At 38.1% G+C, this 18,222-nt stretch overlaps 3 protein-coding genes across 3 annotated transcripts; 1 reads left to right on the plus strand and 2 right to left on the minus strand.

Annotated features, from left to right (window-relative positions):
• The first annotated feature begins 41 nt into the window (after positions 1–41).
• Positions 42–4,469, plus strand: LOC126784508 (probable serine/threonine-protein kinase At1g54610). The gene is made up of 7 exons (XM_050509970.1): positions 42–526; positions 1,166–1,447; positions 1,540–1,857; positions 1,959–2,180; positions 3,088–3,182; positions 3,543–3,621; positions 3,995–4,469. Exons 1-7 carry the CDS (start codon positions 149–151, stop codon positions 4,316–4,318), a joined length of 1,698 nt encoding a protein of 565 aa, XP_050365927.1. The 5' UTR covers positions 42–148; the 3' UTR covers positions 4,319–4,469.
• A 378-nt stretch (positions 4,470–4,847) lies between these two features.
• Positions 4,848–5,628, minus strand: LOC126784515 (uncharacterized). The gene has a single exon (XM_050509980.1). The coding sequence runs from the start codon at positions 5,484–5,486 to the stop codon at positions 5,223–5,225; it is 264 nt and encodes an 87-aa protein (XP_050365937.1). The 5' UTR covers positions 5,487–5,628; the 3' UTR covers positions 4,848–5,222.
• Positions 5,629–13,064: 7,436 nt separating this feature from the next.
• Positions 13,065–17,785, minus strand: LOC126783961 (peroxidase 12). The gene is made up of 4 exons (XM_050509483.1): positions 17,531–17,785; positions 15,593–15,946; positions 14,613–14,807; positions 13,065–13,713 (listed from the first exon to the last, which is right to left on the minus strand). Exons 1-4 carry the CDS (start codon positions 17,783–17,785, stop codon positions 13,096–13,098), a joined length of 1,422 nt encoding a protein of 473 aa, XP_050365440.1. The 3' UTR covers positions 13,065–13,095.
• Between the last annotated feature and the right edge of the window lie 437 nt (positions 17,786–18,222).

The following is an 18,222-nucleotide window of genomic DNA, read 5'->3' on the forward strand; positions in this document are numbered from 1 at the left end:
GCGAGAAAGCCAATGAGAAGAGAAAAGGACCCTCTCCACTCCAGTGTCTCATCCTCCAAACCCAGCCGGCCATGGACGGCCCAATATCCCTTACTTATTCCCCCTCTTTTCCTCCTCCCTCTGCCTCTGCCTCGCTCTCTTCTCCATTATGCTTCGCCACCTTTCTCGCTCTTCCTCCTCTTCTAAACCCAAACCCAGAATGGGCTGCGTGCAAGCCAAGCCCGACACGAACGGCGCCGGCTCTGCCAGGCCGGTGGGGCTCGAGAGGCTCAAGATGGATAATGGGTATGAACCCCAGAGAAGACCCGACAATGGGAGCGGTGGAGAGGAGTCGGATTCTTTGAATGGGAGTGAGGTGGCGGAGAGGGATAGCGGGCGTGCTAGTGCTAGTGGTGGTCGTAGGATTTCGGGTGATGAGGACGAGTTGGTGGATGGCTGGCCCAAGTGGCTGACTGATAATATTTCCAAAGACGTTTTGAAGGGCTTGGTTCCCAAGAGTGCTGACTCTTATGATAAGCTCGACAAGGTTAGTTTGCTTCTTTTTTTTTTTGAAACGATTCAATTTCTGAATTTTTTGATACAATTAAGTGTTTAGGATTTGTGTTGTGATTAACTTGTTATAGCTACTGTTATGTTTGAGTGTCTTTTTTATGGAATCACGAGCTCAGTGCGCTGAATTAGTGGTAACAGCTGTGCGGCTCAGATGATCAAAGATATGACTTTGTCAAATTGCGGATATCTTTGATACTCCTGTGTATTGATGAGTCCATTCATCAAAGTTTTGTTGCCATAGGTATGCTCTACATTTAGACCAAAGAATGGAGGGATATGGCTCACATATCTGTTCCTGTTAAATTTTAGAGGAGGAGCCACTAGCTTTCTCCGTTGTTGCATTGTGTGTAGTGAGGAAGTGGATGCTCAAATTTGGAGCTTCAAAACTGAGAACATGGAGGTTTTAGGTGACCAATTTTGCAATATGAGTTTCTCTATGTATTTGCTTGCTAGGTCCGCAACTCATTAACAATTTTAGGTATAGAAACCGGATTTTGCTGCTTATCGTACTAAACTATGAACCAAGTATAGGTGTTTTGGTCTGAATTATCATTATTTATGTAAGGAGACTTGCAGCATTTGATTTAATTTTATTAATTTTTTGGTATTGTAGGTGGGTGAAGGAACCTACAGCAATGTTTACAAGGCTCGAGACAGGGACACTGGTAAAATTGTTGCCCTGAAAAAGGTCCGCTTTGATACATCAGAACCTGAGAGTGTTAAGTTTATGGCACGAGAGATTATGCTATTACGGAAATTGGACCATCCCAATGTACTTAAGCTTGAAGGATTGGCCACTTCAAGAATGCAATATAGCATTTATCTTGTCTTTGATTTCATGCACTCAGATCTGGCAAAAGTTATTTCCAAGGCTGATGGGCTTACTGAACCACAGGTTTTAGTTTATTTCAATCTTTGTGGCTTTTGAATTTGGATACTTGATTCATTTGTACGCTCTCAATTTCATATCTAAAATTCATGATACAGGTCAAGTGCTATATGCATCAACTGCTTTCAGGTCTGCAGCACTGCCATGATCGTGGTATTCTGCATCGAGACATTAAAGGATCAAACTTATTGATAGATAAAAATGGAGTTCTAAAAATTGGTGATTTTGGGCTCGCCAATTATTATGCTCCAAAGCCTAAGCATCCTCTCACCAACCGAGTTGTAACACTTTGGTACAGAGCTCCCGAGCTACTTTTAGGTGCTACAGATTATGGAGTTGGAATTGATCTTTGGAGTGCTGGATGTGTCTTTGCTGAAATGTTTACAGGGAGGCCACTTATGCCTGGAAGAACAGAAGTAAGTCAATGTGCAAGTTGTGTTGTATGGATTAAGATATATAGGTTGCAGGGACTGTTTGAGATTGAATTTCTCGTAGTAATAGTTTTATTTTCATTCAGGTTGAGCAACTTCATAGGATTTTCAAGCTGTGTGGCACACCATCTGAGGAATACTGGAAAAAACTGAAGCTTTCTACAACATTTCGACCTCCGCGTTCATACAAACCCAGTCTTCAAGAAGCTTTTAAGGATTTACCTTCATCTGCCCTGGGTTTGTTGGGCACTCTTCTTGCATTAGATCCTGCCTATCGAGGCAGCGCAGGTCTAGGTCTTAAAAATGAAGTAAGTAGAAATTAAAAAGATCCCAAATGATGTTTATATTCCACCTCTATCTTCTGCATTTTTATGCCCTTTTTTGATTAACACCAATGTTTTTGCATGTTCTGTTGTGTTCTTGAGTCTGAAATCATAATTAATATACTTATTGATAAAGACCATTTCTGCCCCACTCAAAATTACAATTTTTAACTCTGATGCATGTTTCTCCTATGTTTCTTTTTCATCTTTGTTACAAATATTTTATAATTTCTCCAAGTATTTTTCGGCTTTCTAGCATGTTTGAGAAGTTACAGACACAATAAAGGTCAGCTGCTATTTTCAGCATTGCAAGTTCGGTATAACTCATGCGGAAATTATTAGAAAATTTCCTCTGTATCTTTTATATTCATCTACATAATCAACAGAAAATTTCTCTCTGTATTTTTTTTTCTGAAAAACTAAATTTTTAGAAAATCATCTCTCTAAAGTCAGCTTTCCCATGTCTTCCACTTTATTTTATTTTTGTTTCTTGATTTTTATTTTTAGGTTTTAATACAAAGTGACTATTTTTTTCCATTTATCCTTAAACGCTAGGAAATGTGGGATATTAATTAGTTGCCTAGAAGCTGTGATAATCTTGGTCTTGCTAGCTCACTCTAAGCAACATCAACCCGTCTTCTTACTCTCACCATCTTAAATGCTTTCAATTTCTTCTACTATGATCTGCGTGCGGTGCTTAAGGCTCAGTGTTTTTATTTTCTAATCTTGGTTTGGTCATATTCAGTACTGTATACCTAATTTATTGGCCTGAATGCCAAAATTGGTGAACTATACTTTTTGTTAGTGTCATACTGTCATATTTGCATTTCAAGTGTGCATGTGTTTTTTTTTCCCTCTGAAAATAATACTAAAAGTTATGCTCTCCTTGCAGTTCTTTTCTACAAGCCCCTTGGCATGTGACCTTTCTGGTCTACCTGTAGTCTATAATGAGGAAGAAGAATTAAAACTAGCTAATGAGCAGAGAAAGTAAGTTATTACTTACCTCTTCTTAATGAATGTGTAAGAGTATGCATTTATCCTCTTAATTGCTTTATTTGCACTTTTACGCTGCAATATCAACTGGAACTTTCTTTTCAATTTTACATATATGGTTACCAACTTACTGTAGACGTTAAGGCATCCAACGAAAACCAATAGGCTACAAAGTCCATGATGTGGGATATTATTAACAATAATGAATGATCGAACTATTTGCCTCTCTCTCTCTCTCTCTCTCTCTCTCTCTCTCTCTCTCTTAATACCATATGCAACTATACATTCCTTATGGAATGGTTTGGTTTCTAATTTAATACTTGTGCTATCTGGTTATTTATCTTATATCAACAGGTTCAGGAATTCTAAAGTAAAACAACGGTCTAGAAAACAACGTGAGCACCGCAGACAAGATGTTGCATCTTTCACACAGGTAATTTTCAAGTCTTTTGTTTAAGCCATTAAAGCCTTCCCTCACTCCTTTTATCCCTCATGTAATTTCTACTGTTAACTGATCATAGTCGAAATGTAAGATGAGGGAAGGAGAATAGACAGTGATGCATTATGCATTGGGAGTGGGGAGGGTTCTGTAGCACTCTCTCCACCTTATCATATATTGGAAGGGAACATGGAGAATGTTTTTTATACCACTGGAGAAGCAAAACCGTCTATTTGACTTGGTTCTGCAATATCTGTTGGGTTTGAATCTATCAAATGATACACATTCAATAACTTTTGGCTAATGACTTTTTTTGTTACAATATTTTGGAGTGATGAATATAATGTTATATGCCCTTGTGGTCCAGGAAGAGGAGAAAACTGCCGAGCCAAATGTTGAAAATGAGGAGCCTGGCAGTGCAACTAGTAGTACGTCCTCTGGTGTAAATCAGACTAGCCGGAAAGAAAGCCCGATCTTCTCTCTTTCCCCAGTTAAATCTGCTGACCGGAAATTGTCCCCTAAGAATGGCAAGATCCTACCTCCTATACCTAAGTCAAAAGCACGCATAGCCAATTATAATGACGACAGTGACTTGTACAGGTCGAATTTGATTAACAGGTCTCTATCGACCAGAGAATTTAGAAAATCAACTCAAAGGGAGAAATTAGAACTATATGCCATTGATGATTGATTAGGCCACTCAAGAGACTGCGCAGACTTGCATATCTTCTGTCGTTTCCATTTGATTTACCTTGAGGTTCTTGTTCTATACTTTTTTGCCCAGCTGAGTATTGACCAATATGGAAAACAAATGGAACAAGATGTATAATAAATTTGGTATTATGTATAATGGCCATGGTTTGTGTGCATTGTCTAAATTCAATATGTGGGTTTTAGTGAGCCAGCCAAGGAAAGAAAGGAAAAACAAAGCCAAGTTTTCGTTTCTACACAAGGGGCTTGATTGAGTTTGTGAAAATTTCGGGGTTTTGATTTAGTTACGATCATTGCAATGAGCCAGTTGGCGTACCTCAAGTCATTTAATTCTTATTCAGTTCTGAGAATTGTTTGCTGAATTGAAGTAATTCCTGTTGGCGTCTTTTATTCATTGTTTTTCACAGAGTTGCATAGTTTGGTTGAATTCAAACACCTTTTGGCCGGTGTTACCATCTCTGCTTCCTATGAATTTTCTTTATAATTTGAAAATTGTTCTAACAAAGATGAGAAGATGAACATGAGTTTTAAGATACGAGTCTTAATTTTACATCTTTTAACGTTAGATACGGTGAAGAAAATTAAGTTTATGCATGCATCCAACTGATCCAAGTGTAGAGAAAATTAGTACACTCCAGAATTGTTGACGTCCTGAATCCTGATCATCTCTTCTTGAATTTCGATTCGATTACCAAACGTACATGAACAGGAGGGTCCACGATACACAAACTGTATACAATCCAGAGGCCAAGGGCCATAGCTAGAGGGATCCAGAAGTGAGTACAACAAAGGTTTCGAGATCAAAATCATGGGATACAACTCTCTTAATTAAGGTCTTAACTAAAACTACATATTTATATCTTCTGATTTAGGATACATATGTTTCATACATCGTAACGAACATCGGCGAACCTGTTCTTGATCCACTTGAAGCTGTTTTTAAGACTCGTTTTGAGCTTACCTTCCATGGTAAACACGTTGTATGATGCAACTCTCTTCTTCCTCTGGAGCTCCGGATCGCCGGCCGTTGCGAATCCACTTCCCTTCTGAGATGGCCCGTTAAAGTTGTACGAGTTGGACCGCTCCCCAAACCCGAACTCGCCGGAGTAGGCTGAGCTGTATTGAGGGAACGACTTGCTTTTCTCCATAGATGATCACCAAGCTACTCACTTTGCTGGTATGGAAGCTCCTCTCTCAAGCCTCATGGTATTTATACAAGTAGAGAAGCAAAATTGAGGGTGGTTGATGGAGTGATCGAGTGTGGTTTGCAGCCAGGCCATGTGGGATGTTGGGAGGCTGCACGCTTTATCATGAGGGTCACCACGGCAGTTAGATATGCCATTGATCAAAATTGATGGTTCACATGTTTGGATGTGGACATTACACAACTGGTTGAGTGACTTGAGTCATGGGGTGGAAGAATCCGGGGACCCTAAGTTTTAGTATGTCTGTGACTACCATAGCTAGAAAGATATTAAGGTACTATCGCAAATAAGTATCAGGTCCAATGTCTATGGCTAGGGATTGTGCAAAGAAGGCCATGCATGGCTCTCTATAGTTCCATGGCTGTCTAGTCAATTTGATGGTGCGATTTGCAAATCAGCAATGCAACCAAAGTTTGATTGAAAGTAGTGGAGTCATCTCTACTTTATGTTCATGATGTTGGTGACTTTGTACAAGGTGGGGTTCTGTGTATTATGATATGGGTGGCATGCTTATCTGGAGTGATTATGCCAATGTTTCTACTTTGATTAGCAGTAGTGAATGATCTCCCAAATTTTGTCTTCTTTGCTTTCAATAGACGGTTGGTGTAGCGTTGATTAATGATCCAAGGATGGGACTCTGAGTCTAAACTCCTAAAGTAGCCGAGCCAATTCTTACATTGACCTTCCTCCTCTCATCAATCTCTATTGTACCACTTGTGACAGTTGCCCCAGAGCAGACTCACCCATATCCCAGTCGCTCCACTGTTGACACTCAACAGTCTGTGCCCCATCCCACCATGACCGGCCAAACAAGATATTCATCTAACCTTATTCGGACATGGGAGAACCAACTTTACCATCTCGGCCATTCAATATGCATGAAGCTCCATACTTTGTACCGAGAATCGCTCATCGTTCGAGCTTCCACTTCGAATTCGACGCCATCTAGCACACGGCATCAGTTTTTGCAAACCCTAGCTAGACCAGCGATCGAGTATGCACTCGCTGTTGCTCAGCTAATCCACCACTTTGATCTGCAAGAACTGAAACTCAGCCCAACAGTTCATATGTGAAATAAAAAGATGTTTTACTGATGATTTTCAATTTTAGTTAGTCCAAGAATCCAAACTTGATCGAGTAGCGTTAATTTGCATGTAAATATTATACGAGGATTAAGAATCAAGGGATATATTCTTATCTATGTGCCAAATGACCACAGTAAAAATATAGAAAATTTATTAAAAGTTGTCAAGCTATTTTTTTTTTCATCAAAACTAAAATCTCAGTAAAATCCTTCAAGTCATAAAAAGTTGTCAAGCTAAGCCAAGCTGAATATGCTGCCCCGTTAAAACATTCAAGTTCAAAATCCCAAATTCTCCCGCTCTACCTCCCCTACTATTAGAAACCCTAGTTTCTTCCTATTAGAGTATCTAATACTCTTTCTATTCTCCCTCAATATGATCAATACTATGAATTAAACCATCTGCAATCCTCATCTCTCTTCTTTTTCAGCCAATTTCTCATCCATTCCTTTGATCCAAACTCTTCTATTTCTCAAGTTTACCCAAAGTGGATTCGTGTTGCTACCATAAAGGAAGATCCTGGGTTGTTCAATGGTGGTGGTGGGGGTGAGATCAGATTGAAGAATGCCACCACACTTCTTGACAAAAATCTGCCTCTCAGGCCGCATCCAGATCTGCCGAGGTATGATGGAAATCGATTCAAACGAAGCAGAATAGTCATAACCAATGCCAGTTTTCCTTAGATGGCAGGTGATGGTTGGGTGCGGCTAGGGTTGAAGATGACCAAGCTACAATTCTTGTCTAAGGTTTCACAAGATGGGTTTTGGACTTGGGTTTTCGGGTTTGTACTTGAACTCGATTTTCAATTTAGTTAGTTTATTGCCTTTTACTACACTCGTTTATTTCGTAAAATAGGTAGGAGTTAGGAATAATTGAGCTAATTATTAAAGAATAGTTGTATGTTGCATGCTAACTTAGAGTTTTTGCTCATGACCTCTTATCTGTGTTTTATCACAGCGAATCAATATGTAATGGTTATTCAGATCACATAAAATTTATAAAACATAGTATGTTTAGCATAAAAAAAAATATGCAAAATATGCAATGTCTAACTTCAACAGTTCAATTTAAGAAACATAGGTTAATGATGAGTTTTGTATGTGTGAATCGAAGGCTAGCATTTGTCGATTGATAATAATCCCTCTTCGAATCTTCGTAAACCTTAAAAAATAAGAATTCACTGTAGACTTGTTCTCACCGTCTCGTCGTGCTTATTAAAATGTCCCTCGACAGCCTTTAGCCTAATAATTCAACGTGTCTATCAACCTTTTTCATTAAGCTCTCTGAGTTTTTATTGTTTGCACTTAATGTACATATAATATTGACGTTAATGGCCTATGAAGTATGAACGCTTGAAAGTACATTTTGTACTTCTGGTCCCTGTGTTCACATTCAGTTACATCCTTCTGTAACTGCAAAACAAACGCTTGAAACTATATAAGAGCTTGCTCACAGTTGTGTTTATTTCCTCCTAATGTAACTTTTTCGCCTTCCAATAGCCGTATGATATTGTAAACTGATTCACCTTCAGCTAGCAGATGTAATCTTTCACGTACCGTGGTCAGTGACATCCACCATCCACATACCGCATGCCTATATATAGCAGGTCACGCTCCTTCGTTACGTTGCGCAAAATATGTCCTTCTTCTATCATAAAGCATACTGATCTCTCAACAACTTGTTTTGGTGAAAGGCCACGACAAAGTGCATATTTGTCCGGTTTGTAGCAGGAGGGTGGGTGTTTTAAACAGGAAGTTAATCTGTTTTTTTTGTTACAAGAGGGACTTAAAAGACTCAAGCAAAAGAGAAAAAAGAAACTTAAATATTGGAGCAAACTCCAGATCTTCTACCTGTAGTGATTCCTGCCAAATCATCGAGATAGGCTTGAGCAACATGAGCAGGAGGATCCTCAAAAGTAAGCAATCACATATCATGATTAATGTTATTCTTAGTCAAGGAATCAACTAGCAAGAAGAGAACCCAAAAGATAAGCTGAACACTATCCTTCATCAGCTGAACTAAAACTGCAGAATCAGATTCAATGACCATATGATCATTATACTTCTTATCTTTTTTTTTTGAGAAAAAATAGTTAAAATAACTAAGGCTCAGAAGACTATATACATTATGAATTGTATTGCCTTACGACATTAAGTAGTGATTTAAGATCACCCGGCACAATGCAATTTACGACAAGTAACCCTCATTATAGAATGAGCACAAAATAAACTTACAACTACCCGAGGATAAAACAAGCATTCCAATAAACCCCTATAGCAAATATTACACATCGCCTAAAGACCGCAATTGGTGTACGACACATAATACCCAGAGTAAACAGAATGATCTATCAGTCGAAATAGTTTAGGTGACGCGCTATAAGTCTACGCGATCCCCTTGCCCTTACCAGGGAAAATCTCCTTCCCATTAGACCCCAGAAGCAGCTTCACACATGGAGCAGAAGGACCTGGCTTCTTTCTTGGCTTGGGGGCTTTGTTCTTGCTTCCCAAAAGTCTCCCACCCTTCTTCATCTTAATCGAAGCAATAGGTGGCTCCAAATCCTCCTCAGTAAATCCCAAAACTCTAGAAACGAGCCATGTACGATGAAAATGTTTGATGAAAGCCGCCAGATCTATAGTACGTCGTGTCAGAGGACAAACAAGAAGGAAAAAACTTATTTGCTTGGCGAATAGAGCTGCCGCCAAGCTTCCTCATATTTGTAGCAGGACCACCACTCTTTCCGATGCTAGAGAGAGAGTCCAGGCAAAACTTGCTACCATGGCATCCATTGATGCCATGACAAGAAAAAAGATGAGAGCAGATTGAATGAGATTGCAACTGAGATGGAATTGAGAGGGAGGCCGTGAAGCCATGATGGAAGCAGAGCTAGGGTTTGGCAAAGGTTGTAACTAAGGAGGCACAAGCCAACTCCTAAGTTCTCGGAGAGAAAATCCCGAGAGTGAAAAACAATTGTCCATATTTCATAAGTGGATTAATTTCATCGATGCAATATTTTTTAGCATTATACTTCTTATCTGTTAATGTACACCCTAGTTTTAATAGATTTCTGCCGACAACAGAATAGTGACTGTAATTAAACTGGTTTTCAGAGTCTTACCGGGTGTAACAATGGTTTCAATAATCCACAAGACTTGTTACCCAAGATCTCTCAACATTTTGTAGGGCGTGCCAGCAACGTGGCCGGGGTGTAAGAAATCATTGATGTTAGCGAGTGCACTAAGAAATTGTAAACAGAGAGAGGCAATTCTGTCTAAAGGTTCTTCTACTAAGCAAGTTTAATTAGGACTTCAATATTGATCCTTGAAATCACTGATAAATAACAAAACAAAGAGACATGCTTAAGCAACACAGTTTGCATCATTAGAATGATCATAGATGCATTAGGGAGGCGAGGTTAGGGTTTTACTGGTTGCAAGTTTGTTTGTGTTGTACGTTGTAGACTTTCTCTACACTATAATTCTGATGTGTGTGTATATATATATATATATATATATATAATTAGGCTTATATTTATTATACAGATTTTGTTTTGTGCTATGGAAATAAGTGTTAAATGTAAATATATTTGAAAGTTAACTTTTCAACTTTTTCCGAAAAATTAAAGGCAAGCTTGCAGCAAAATCATATACTACTATTTTGTAAACCCTAGTACCCGCTAGCCGCTCCCCATGGTAGCCGCTTCTTTGCAAACCCTAGCTCTATTCAACTTTGTTCTACTATTATGCTCTCTCATAAACATCTCTTCTCTCTTCACAAACACCTAGTGGTCACGGCTAGTTTTGCCCAATCCATGACACTTGCTAGCGGCGACATCATTGATGTATCGTTCATGGATCCTGCGGACAATCCACCGCTCCAAATAAAATCCCTTCTTCTTGGCAAAACCTTCACCATTGAGCCGGTGAAGATCAAAGATCTGCAAGGCAAGTTTTGTTGGATCTGGTAATTTCGCCGCAACTTTAGTGTTTAGGCCTGAGGCCCGTCGCACTATATCTTCAATTTCGATCTTGCAAAGGATCGAAACATTGTCTTTTGGGGAAGTCTGAAGTCTCCAATATCCATTCTAATAAATTGGTTGTACTTTTGGGTTCGTTTACAAGGGATTCCGCCAGCGATGGAAGTTGAGATCGGAGATGATCCAAGTCTCCAATCTGAAGATCTTGATCCAGACCCTTGTGTGAAGGGCAAAGAGAAAATGTAGAGAGTTATGTTGCCTATTGTTATGACTATTTAAGTCGTAGAATAGATAAATTTTATGAATAATTCAGCGTCATCATTTCTAAAGAATAGTTCTATGTGGCATACTAACCTTAAGTTTTACTCATGACCTCTTGCATGTTGCTTAGTCGCAGCGAAAGAGTATATATGGCTATTCACGCCATGGAGAAATTTTATAAAGCATAAGTATGTTTATTATATAAAATAAATTCTGAAATATCTTCAATTTTTATAGTGTGATATGTTAACTATTGGCACTGACTATTATGGTTTGTAATGTACGTTTACACTGTGAAGATCGATAGAACCTACGTACATATTTTCGGCCCATGCAAAGCTAATTTGATACATATACTTTCTCAAAAAAATAAAATAAAAGGAATTATGATCAAATGCCCAAATTCAAGGCGAAACTTGACTATTTCAATAAAATTTCGGCGAGAACGGAAATATAAGGGTCCGAAAATAGAAATATCAACGGAAATTTCGTGAAATATCGATTTTAAAAAATAATTGAAAATATTTATGGAAATTTAGAGAGATATGCATTGAATCAATTATTTATTATATTTCAATTCTTATATAATTATTAATCTATACTAAGTTGTAGTTTAAAACTAAATTGTAGGTGAATAATCAAATGTAGAAAAAAATTATAAAGTTCGTTGAAATTAGAAATTTTACCAAATATTTTGCTTATCAAATTAGTTAGGAGAGAATAAACTATATAAGGTCATAATAGAACACAAAGTGGGCTTAGAAGGGTTGACAAAGTCATAAGCTGGGTGGAGTGAACATGGGTTTATTCCCCTCAACAAGTTGATTTTATTTGAATTTTAGGGAAGGTGACGGACACGTGGCGGAGCATTTATAAAGATATGGTGATATTTCAGAAAATATCAAAAATATCGCACGAAATTAATTTAAAATAAAAAAATATTTCCATAAGAGAGAAAAACGAAATTATCGTGATATTTTCAGATATATTTCAAATATGTGGGTCTATTTCAATTTTCAATGTTTGGATACAAATTTACATTAGTGTCCTTTCTTAATCAACTTTAATCTCTGCAAATCCCTCCCTCACATGCCGTCACGGCCTTACATCTCTCTCTCTCCCCATTTGAGCGACGACACCAGCCGACGGATTTCGATTTGCGTCGACGCCGTCTACCTCGAAGACCCCGACGATGTTGATCTATGTCGACGACGCATCTGCCTCGATGATGCCGACGATTCCTATCTGAGCCAAAAAGGAACCCGATCCGCGAGTAGAGGTAGTTGACGCGGCATTCTTCCTCACGCGCGAGGTCGCTTCAGAGAAAGAGATTGGAGGTCTGATAAAACCTTCCTTGCGCGTAATAGGTCATGCTTGTTACATAAACTTTCTGGAAATTTCGGTTCTGAGATAACCTTCCTTCGGTTATGTGATTAAGCTCCATGTTCATGTATTCTCCATGATGGGCAGAGTTAATGGAATAAGGAAATGGCTATGGCTATCTCGTCTTGTCGCTATGTTTCTTCAAACAAGTTGTTAGGTGTTTTCAAAAGTGGAAATGTGGTAAGGTTGCAGACTCTGCCTTACATGTCGTGTGGGTTACTAGGGTTAATAACATGATTATTAGGGTCAGTAATTATTAGTGTGAGTTACAAGATCAGTAATTTATTATTAAATGTTACTAGAGTCAGTAACATGATTACTGAGCGTCAGTAATTTATAATTGAACGTTACTAAGAGTCAGTAATATACTCCGACGACCGGCGACTAATGACCGGAATCCAGCGATCAGTGACCAGAATTCGGTGTCCGGAGTCCGGCGAGGTTACAGACTAGTGTTTGCTTTCATTAAATTTCTCTCTATACAGTTATTTTCATATGCAAGGGTAAAATAGTCTTAAAAAATACAAAATAATAGTTTTTGTACTAATTGAACAAATATTAAGTTACAATGTGTTGAAATTGGCACAGTTTGAATTGTGTCATTCGAATAGTCATTGAATGGCTCAAATTAGTACTAATAGACATTTTTCCAAAAAAAAATTGATACGCACCAGGATGCGGAAAGAAAAACTTCACCATGTAAGAAATTTAAACCTTCATTAGCGAACACAATGAAATGTAAGAGATTTATTGACCTTCATCAAAGGAAGAAGAAACATGAGAGAAAAGAAGAGTACACGCATGCATAAATAAGTTAATCAACATGTTGGACGAATTTCAAATTCAGTCCTTACAACTCAGACAAGCTCTCCTCATCCTCTTCCACAACGGAGCGCAAGTAATTAGCATTGTCTGAGTTCCTCACCGAGCAATCAGCACGAATTTCGCCTTTAGAACCAGTTAGCACGCTCAATTGCCCCATCTTGATCATTGAATGAACAAACTTCTCAAAGAACAATGTCTGATTTACAGCAAAGCTTTTGACAATGTCGCGTGTTCTTTTATCCGTGTACAAGTCTTGGTCCGATGTGAATAGACCTTGGCGGTTCATGAGATCAACATAGTACTTGTTGTCGAATGTATCAGGCGAGCGGATATCAAGCACGGTTGTGGCATTGGTGGTTGCTGTTGGACATACTTCCTTAAGGTCATTGGCAAAAGTTTTGTCCATAGTAGGATCTTGAGGATATAACCTGCCAGTGAAGGAGGTACAGTGGCCAAGGCCGATGGTGTGGCCACCAGAGAGAGCAACGACATCAGTGGCATCCAAGTTCTTCTTGGCAAGATCTGTCAAGAGTTTTGTGGTGTTGCTTGTTGGTGGGGGGAGGTTAGCAAGAGTTTCATTCCTTGTTGCGAAGTTTAGTCCATCCTTTCTTCCAAGTGGTACTTCATAGTCCGGGCCACCCGACTGCACAAAAAGAAATACTTATCAACAAACTTGCTACGTTCCAACTTGTAGATGTTTTTCACATTCTGTTTGGTTTTAATATTTGCACTTGTTCCTGGCATGTAATTATCAGTAGCTCATATATCACTAATAATATATATATATATAAAAGCAGCAACCACTAAAGCTTCTAAGATTTGTTATTGTGAAGTGACATAATTTAAGAGAAGGAAAATCACATGGTAATATGAACATCTTAATTAAGTACAATATATCCCTGGATTCCCTCTCCTGGTAAGCTTCCTAACTCTCGCATATGGGCAGCACTTTAAATCTTAAGTACTCTTTGACTAGGGATTAAGAAATGAATGAGCTCATAATTAAGATTCCTCAAGAATAAAGCAAACCATTCGTATAACAAGCTAGCCATAAGACAAGAAGAGGAACGAGTCTCATGCTTTTGAAAAGCATTTTGTGTATAAAACTCTATACAATGACCTCATAAGTTCTTATCAACTAGGCTGGCTAGCTATATAGGTAAAGTATAGACGTACGTCTTCTTTAATATAAGCTGTTGGGTTAGTCAAGATTGTTAATTAATTTGAAGACTTCTCACACAAATAATTTAATTTTCCAACTGCACCTCAAAAACATTCAATGTATTCATGTATGATAAAACATCTGTGAAATATGTCCCAAAATATGAACAACAGAGAAGTAACAGACACACTGCAGTAACTAATTCAAAAAAAAAAAATCTGTACTTCAGACATTTCTGCTTATGTTCTGTATCTAACTCAATATAATTGGCCAATAATTATTAGACACCACGCATGCAACTATGTCTTTAGCTCATTTCTGAGTTGGATAGATGCATGAACTATGAAGTGATATAACTGCCAAGAGAAAAACAAAATTACCAGGAAAACAGCATCCCTAGCAGCAAGAGCAGTTATATCAGCACAAGAAACAACCCTCCCACATTTGCTGTGAACTCTCTCACGGAGGTCATTGATGATTTCGAAGGCTTTGGCTCTCAAACTCAGATTTGGAGGTGCCTGTTGCTCACTTGGACCACTGGCTGATCCATCCAGCAAAACTGACCCATCACATCCCTGCAATATGATCAATAATGTTTATTAAATGTGACTTCTACACATTACATGTGCCCCTTAACGCTCTCATTCAAAAGTCTCACCAACTCTTTATAAATAGGTAGGATTGAATTAACTTAATTAGTTACTGACATAAACCATTTGATTATATATAACCGCATGTTGTAGTACATATCAAATGGTTATGCATGTATAAGATTATTCAAGATGGATCTCACCTGTGGTTCAAAAAGTTTGGTTGAGAGTTAGCTTAATTAAGTCCTATTATACATGCGTAATTTGGTCAAAGTATAACAAGCCCCAATTAATTTGGCATTGATGAATTTTCTATAATTTGTACCATATAGCTCCTTTTTTTTTTTGGTCAACTATATAGCTCCTTTTGAAGAACGATAAAAAACTATACAGTGAAACATCAATTAATTTCTCAATTTATGTAACATAAATTGAAATGAATATTCACCATCCTTGATCCATCAAACAAGTTATTACTAGTAAACATTTGCAGCCGTTTTGATTTGATGGGCTTTCAGATAACTTTCTCACGTACACACTTATTTAATCCCAAGAACAGGTTACACGGTCGATTGTCACCATTATGCATGTAAACAAACTGCCTAATGCATGTTTGATTTAGTTACTGATCAGCTAACAAGCCATTTGATTTTCTGGGTTCCAAGTAACGTTCCATTACTTAAAAACGGGGTGGGATTAAATAGACTTGGTACAATATTAAATCAAAGCAGATGAGCTATATATGATCGATCTGTTGAAGTAGTTAATACCTGAACAAAGCAGTCATGGAAATGCAGACGAAGCAAGCCAGCAGCCTGACCAATGTCTTCCTTGAAGACCTTCTTAAGCTGCTTCCTGACAATGGAGTCGAGCTTAGGACAGCTAGTTTCATAGAAGGACCATGAGAGCCCTTTAACTACAGGAACTGAGGGCTGTGCCTCCGAAACAGTACAGAAGTAGGAAACATAAGAAACTATCAAAAGCAGAGAGCATAGAGAAGCAAAACTGGCCATGGTGATGATCTTAGTAGTTGTATGTTCCACAGCAACAGAGACCCTCTTTTTATAGGCAGATGTGTTCCATATTATCGAGCTTCTGAACTTAGAATGTGCTATTTTCTTGTACTAATATTTTGTTGAAAAACAATTAAAAAGGACTTGTGATAAAGAAAGCCACGCCCGTTCCCTTTCAAATTCATTGAAAGCTTTGCTCGGCTATCTAGGCTTGTGGAAAAGTCATAGCAATTGCAATCTTATCCAAATAAGACGTACCATAAAAGAAGTGAAAAAATTGAAGAGTGTATGTTGGACATAATCAAACATGCCACCTAAGAACGTAAGTTCATTATTAATAATGTAGTCATAGTGGAATTGTCAACGGAAAGTAAATTTGTGATTCACTAATATCATGTCCACATTATACGCACCACCTTAAGTAAATGTCAAGTGTTATTTTTCTTAACAAATTTATAACTATAATATTATAAAAAATATTTGATATTTACTTAGGGTGATGGGCATGTGGTGGACATAATAGATGTGAGCAACAAATTTACTTCTATTATTAATATACACTAACTTTCATGGAAAATATGTCAATTGTGGAACACGGGGATTGCCTTATTGAATTTTGCTATGAAGATATGAATCATATGATCTACAAGCATATTATTTTAGCAAACACGTACTCCATAACCTAACCCTTGAAATTGCGTGTGAAAATTTATGAGAGATGCATCACGCATTAAATTAGGGATATTAACAGAGTACATTTGAGAAAATTAGTTGAGTTTATACGTTCAAGTTCTTTCTTTAGTTTAGTACAGGGTGGCTAGCTAAAAACTTAGGCACCAAGCTACATAAGTATCAAGGCGTAGGGTTATTATAAATTCAGTGTGAATATGTCACCATGGAGTCCATGCCATTAGTTTTTCGGAGTGGTGTTAATCTCATTAGTTTTCCATATCTAATGCGAATTAAAGATATTCAAACAACTCCCTTAATTTCTTACCAATCAAGAATGCGACAAATTCTTAGTCGAACACTGTACACTTGACGTGTACGTCGTAGCTAGATAGATAGTCATAATAGAACTCTTTCCGTGTAAATTTGTGTTAAGTGATAATGTCAATATTTGATAGTTTTCAAGGCGAATTCTGCTATCTACCTTAGACCCTGGAACTTTCGAGTTTGATCACAAAGGAACCTAAACTTCGAATTTACTTTTAAAAAGTTGATTCCTTACCGAAACAATTTCATGAAATGAGGTTCCAGACATTAAATGAACAACTAATAACAGCACGAGCAAGTTCACATTTGATAGCATGAAACCAATTTGACATGAAAAAGCAAAAATATTGGATGATGATCGATATGGTTGAGGAAAATTGAAAGATAAAATCGATCTAGATCGAAAACCATGCCTGAGATCGTTGTAAAAGGCGCCGATGTATGTTCACTAATTGTTTTTCAAGAAGACGCAACAAATTAAAGCAGATCCGGGTAAAAGAAAGTAGTCAATTACAAGAAGCCAACCACGGACTGAAAATAAGCTCTTATTCAATAACCAAAAAAACCATCTCCCAAACCCACAAATATACAACATAGACAATGAGGGAAAGCCGATCACAGTCATACTAAAAATTGTCAACCCCATTGATGTAATGCATATGAAAGCTAAAAAAAAGACAACAAAATATAAACTCATACAACCAAGCTCAGGATGTCACCTCTAAGCACAAGAGCAGAGTTAAAGAACAAATTATACAAAACGGAGACACAGAGGCCGACAAACCCAACCAGCCCAGCAAGCACACAACCCAAAGCCGGTAAATAAACAAGAAACCCAACAGGAGGCAAAGCCCAACGACTTCCTTGGTAGCAGCCACCAAGCACTAGCTGAAGGAGCTGAGTCTTGAGGGAGGAGAAGTGAAGCCGACCAAACACAACCAAAGTAGAACACATAGCTAAGTGATGAAAATGAAGAGAAGGAGCTTCAAGGGTACAGAGCACCCAAACACTGCCTCAAACAGAGGATTGCCACACTAGCATGAAAACGTATTCTGACAGTAAAACACCCGACCCAGATCAGAGACCTTGCACGAAGCACAACCCAAAATCAAACTGACCAATCAATGTTGCACTTATAGAGAGATCACAAGAACAACAAAGATTGCAAGGCTTGATTTAGAATCAAATTCGGCACAAGAAAACACAGATTTGAGAAAGAAAAAAGAAAGTATGAAAAGAAAGAGGGATGGTGGAAGGGAAGGGAAGGGAAGGAAGGAGGGAAGGGATGGGAAGGAAAAGGGAAGCGTAGACGAGCTCCAGGTAACACCCACGAGGGGCGGGGATGCTGCCACTGACTCTCAAAGCTGCGGGTTTCAAAGAGAAAACCCACT

Source organism: Argentina anserina, chromosome 2 (genome assembly GCF_933775445.1).
Source record: "Argentina anserina chromosome 2, drPotAnse1.1, whole genome shotgun sequence".
In the NCBI taxonomy this organism is placed as follows: Eukaryota; Viridiplantae; Streptophyta; class Magnoliopsida; order Rosales; family Rosaceae; genus Argentina; species Argentina anserina.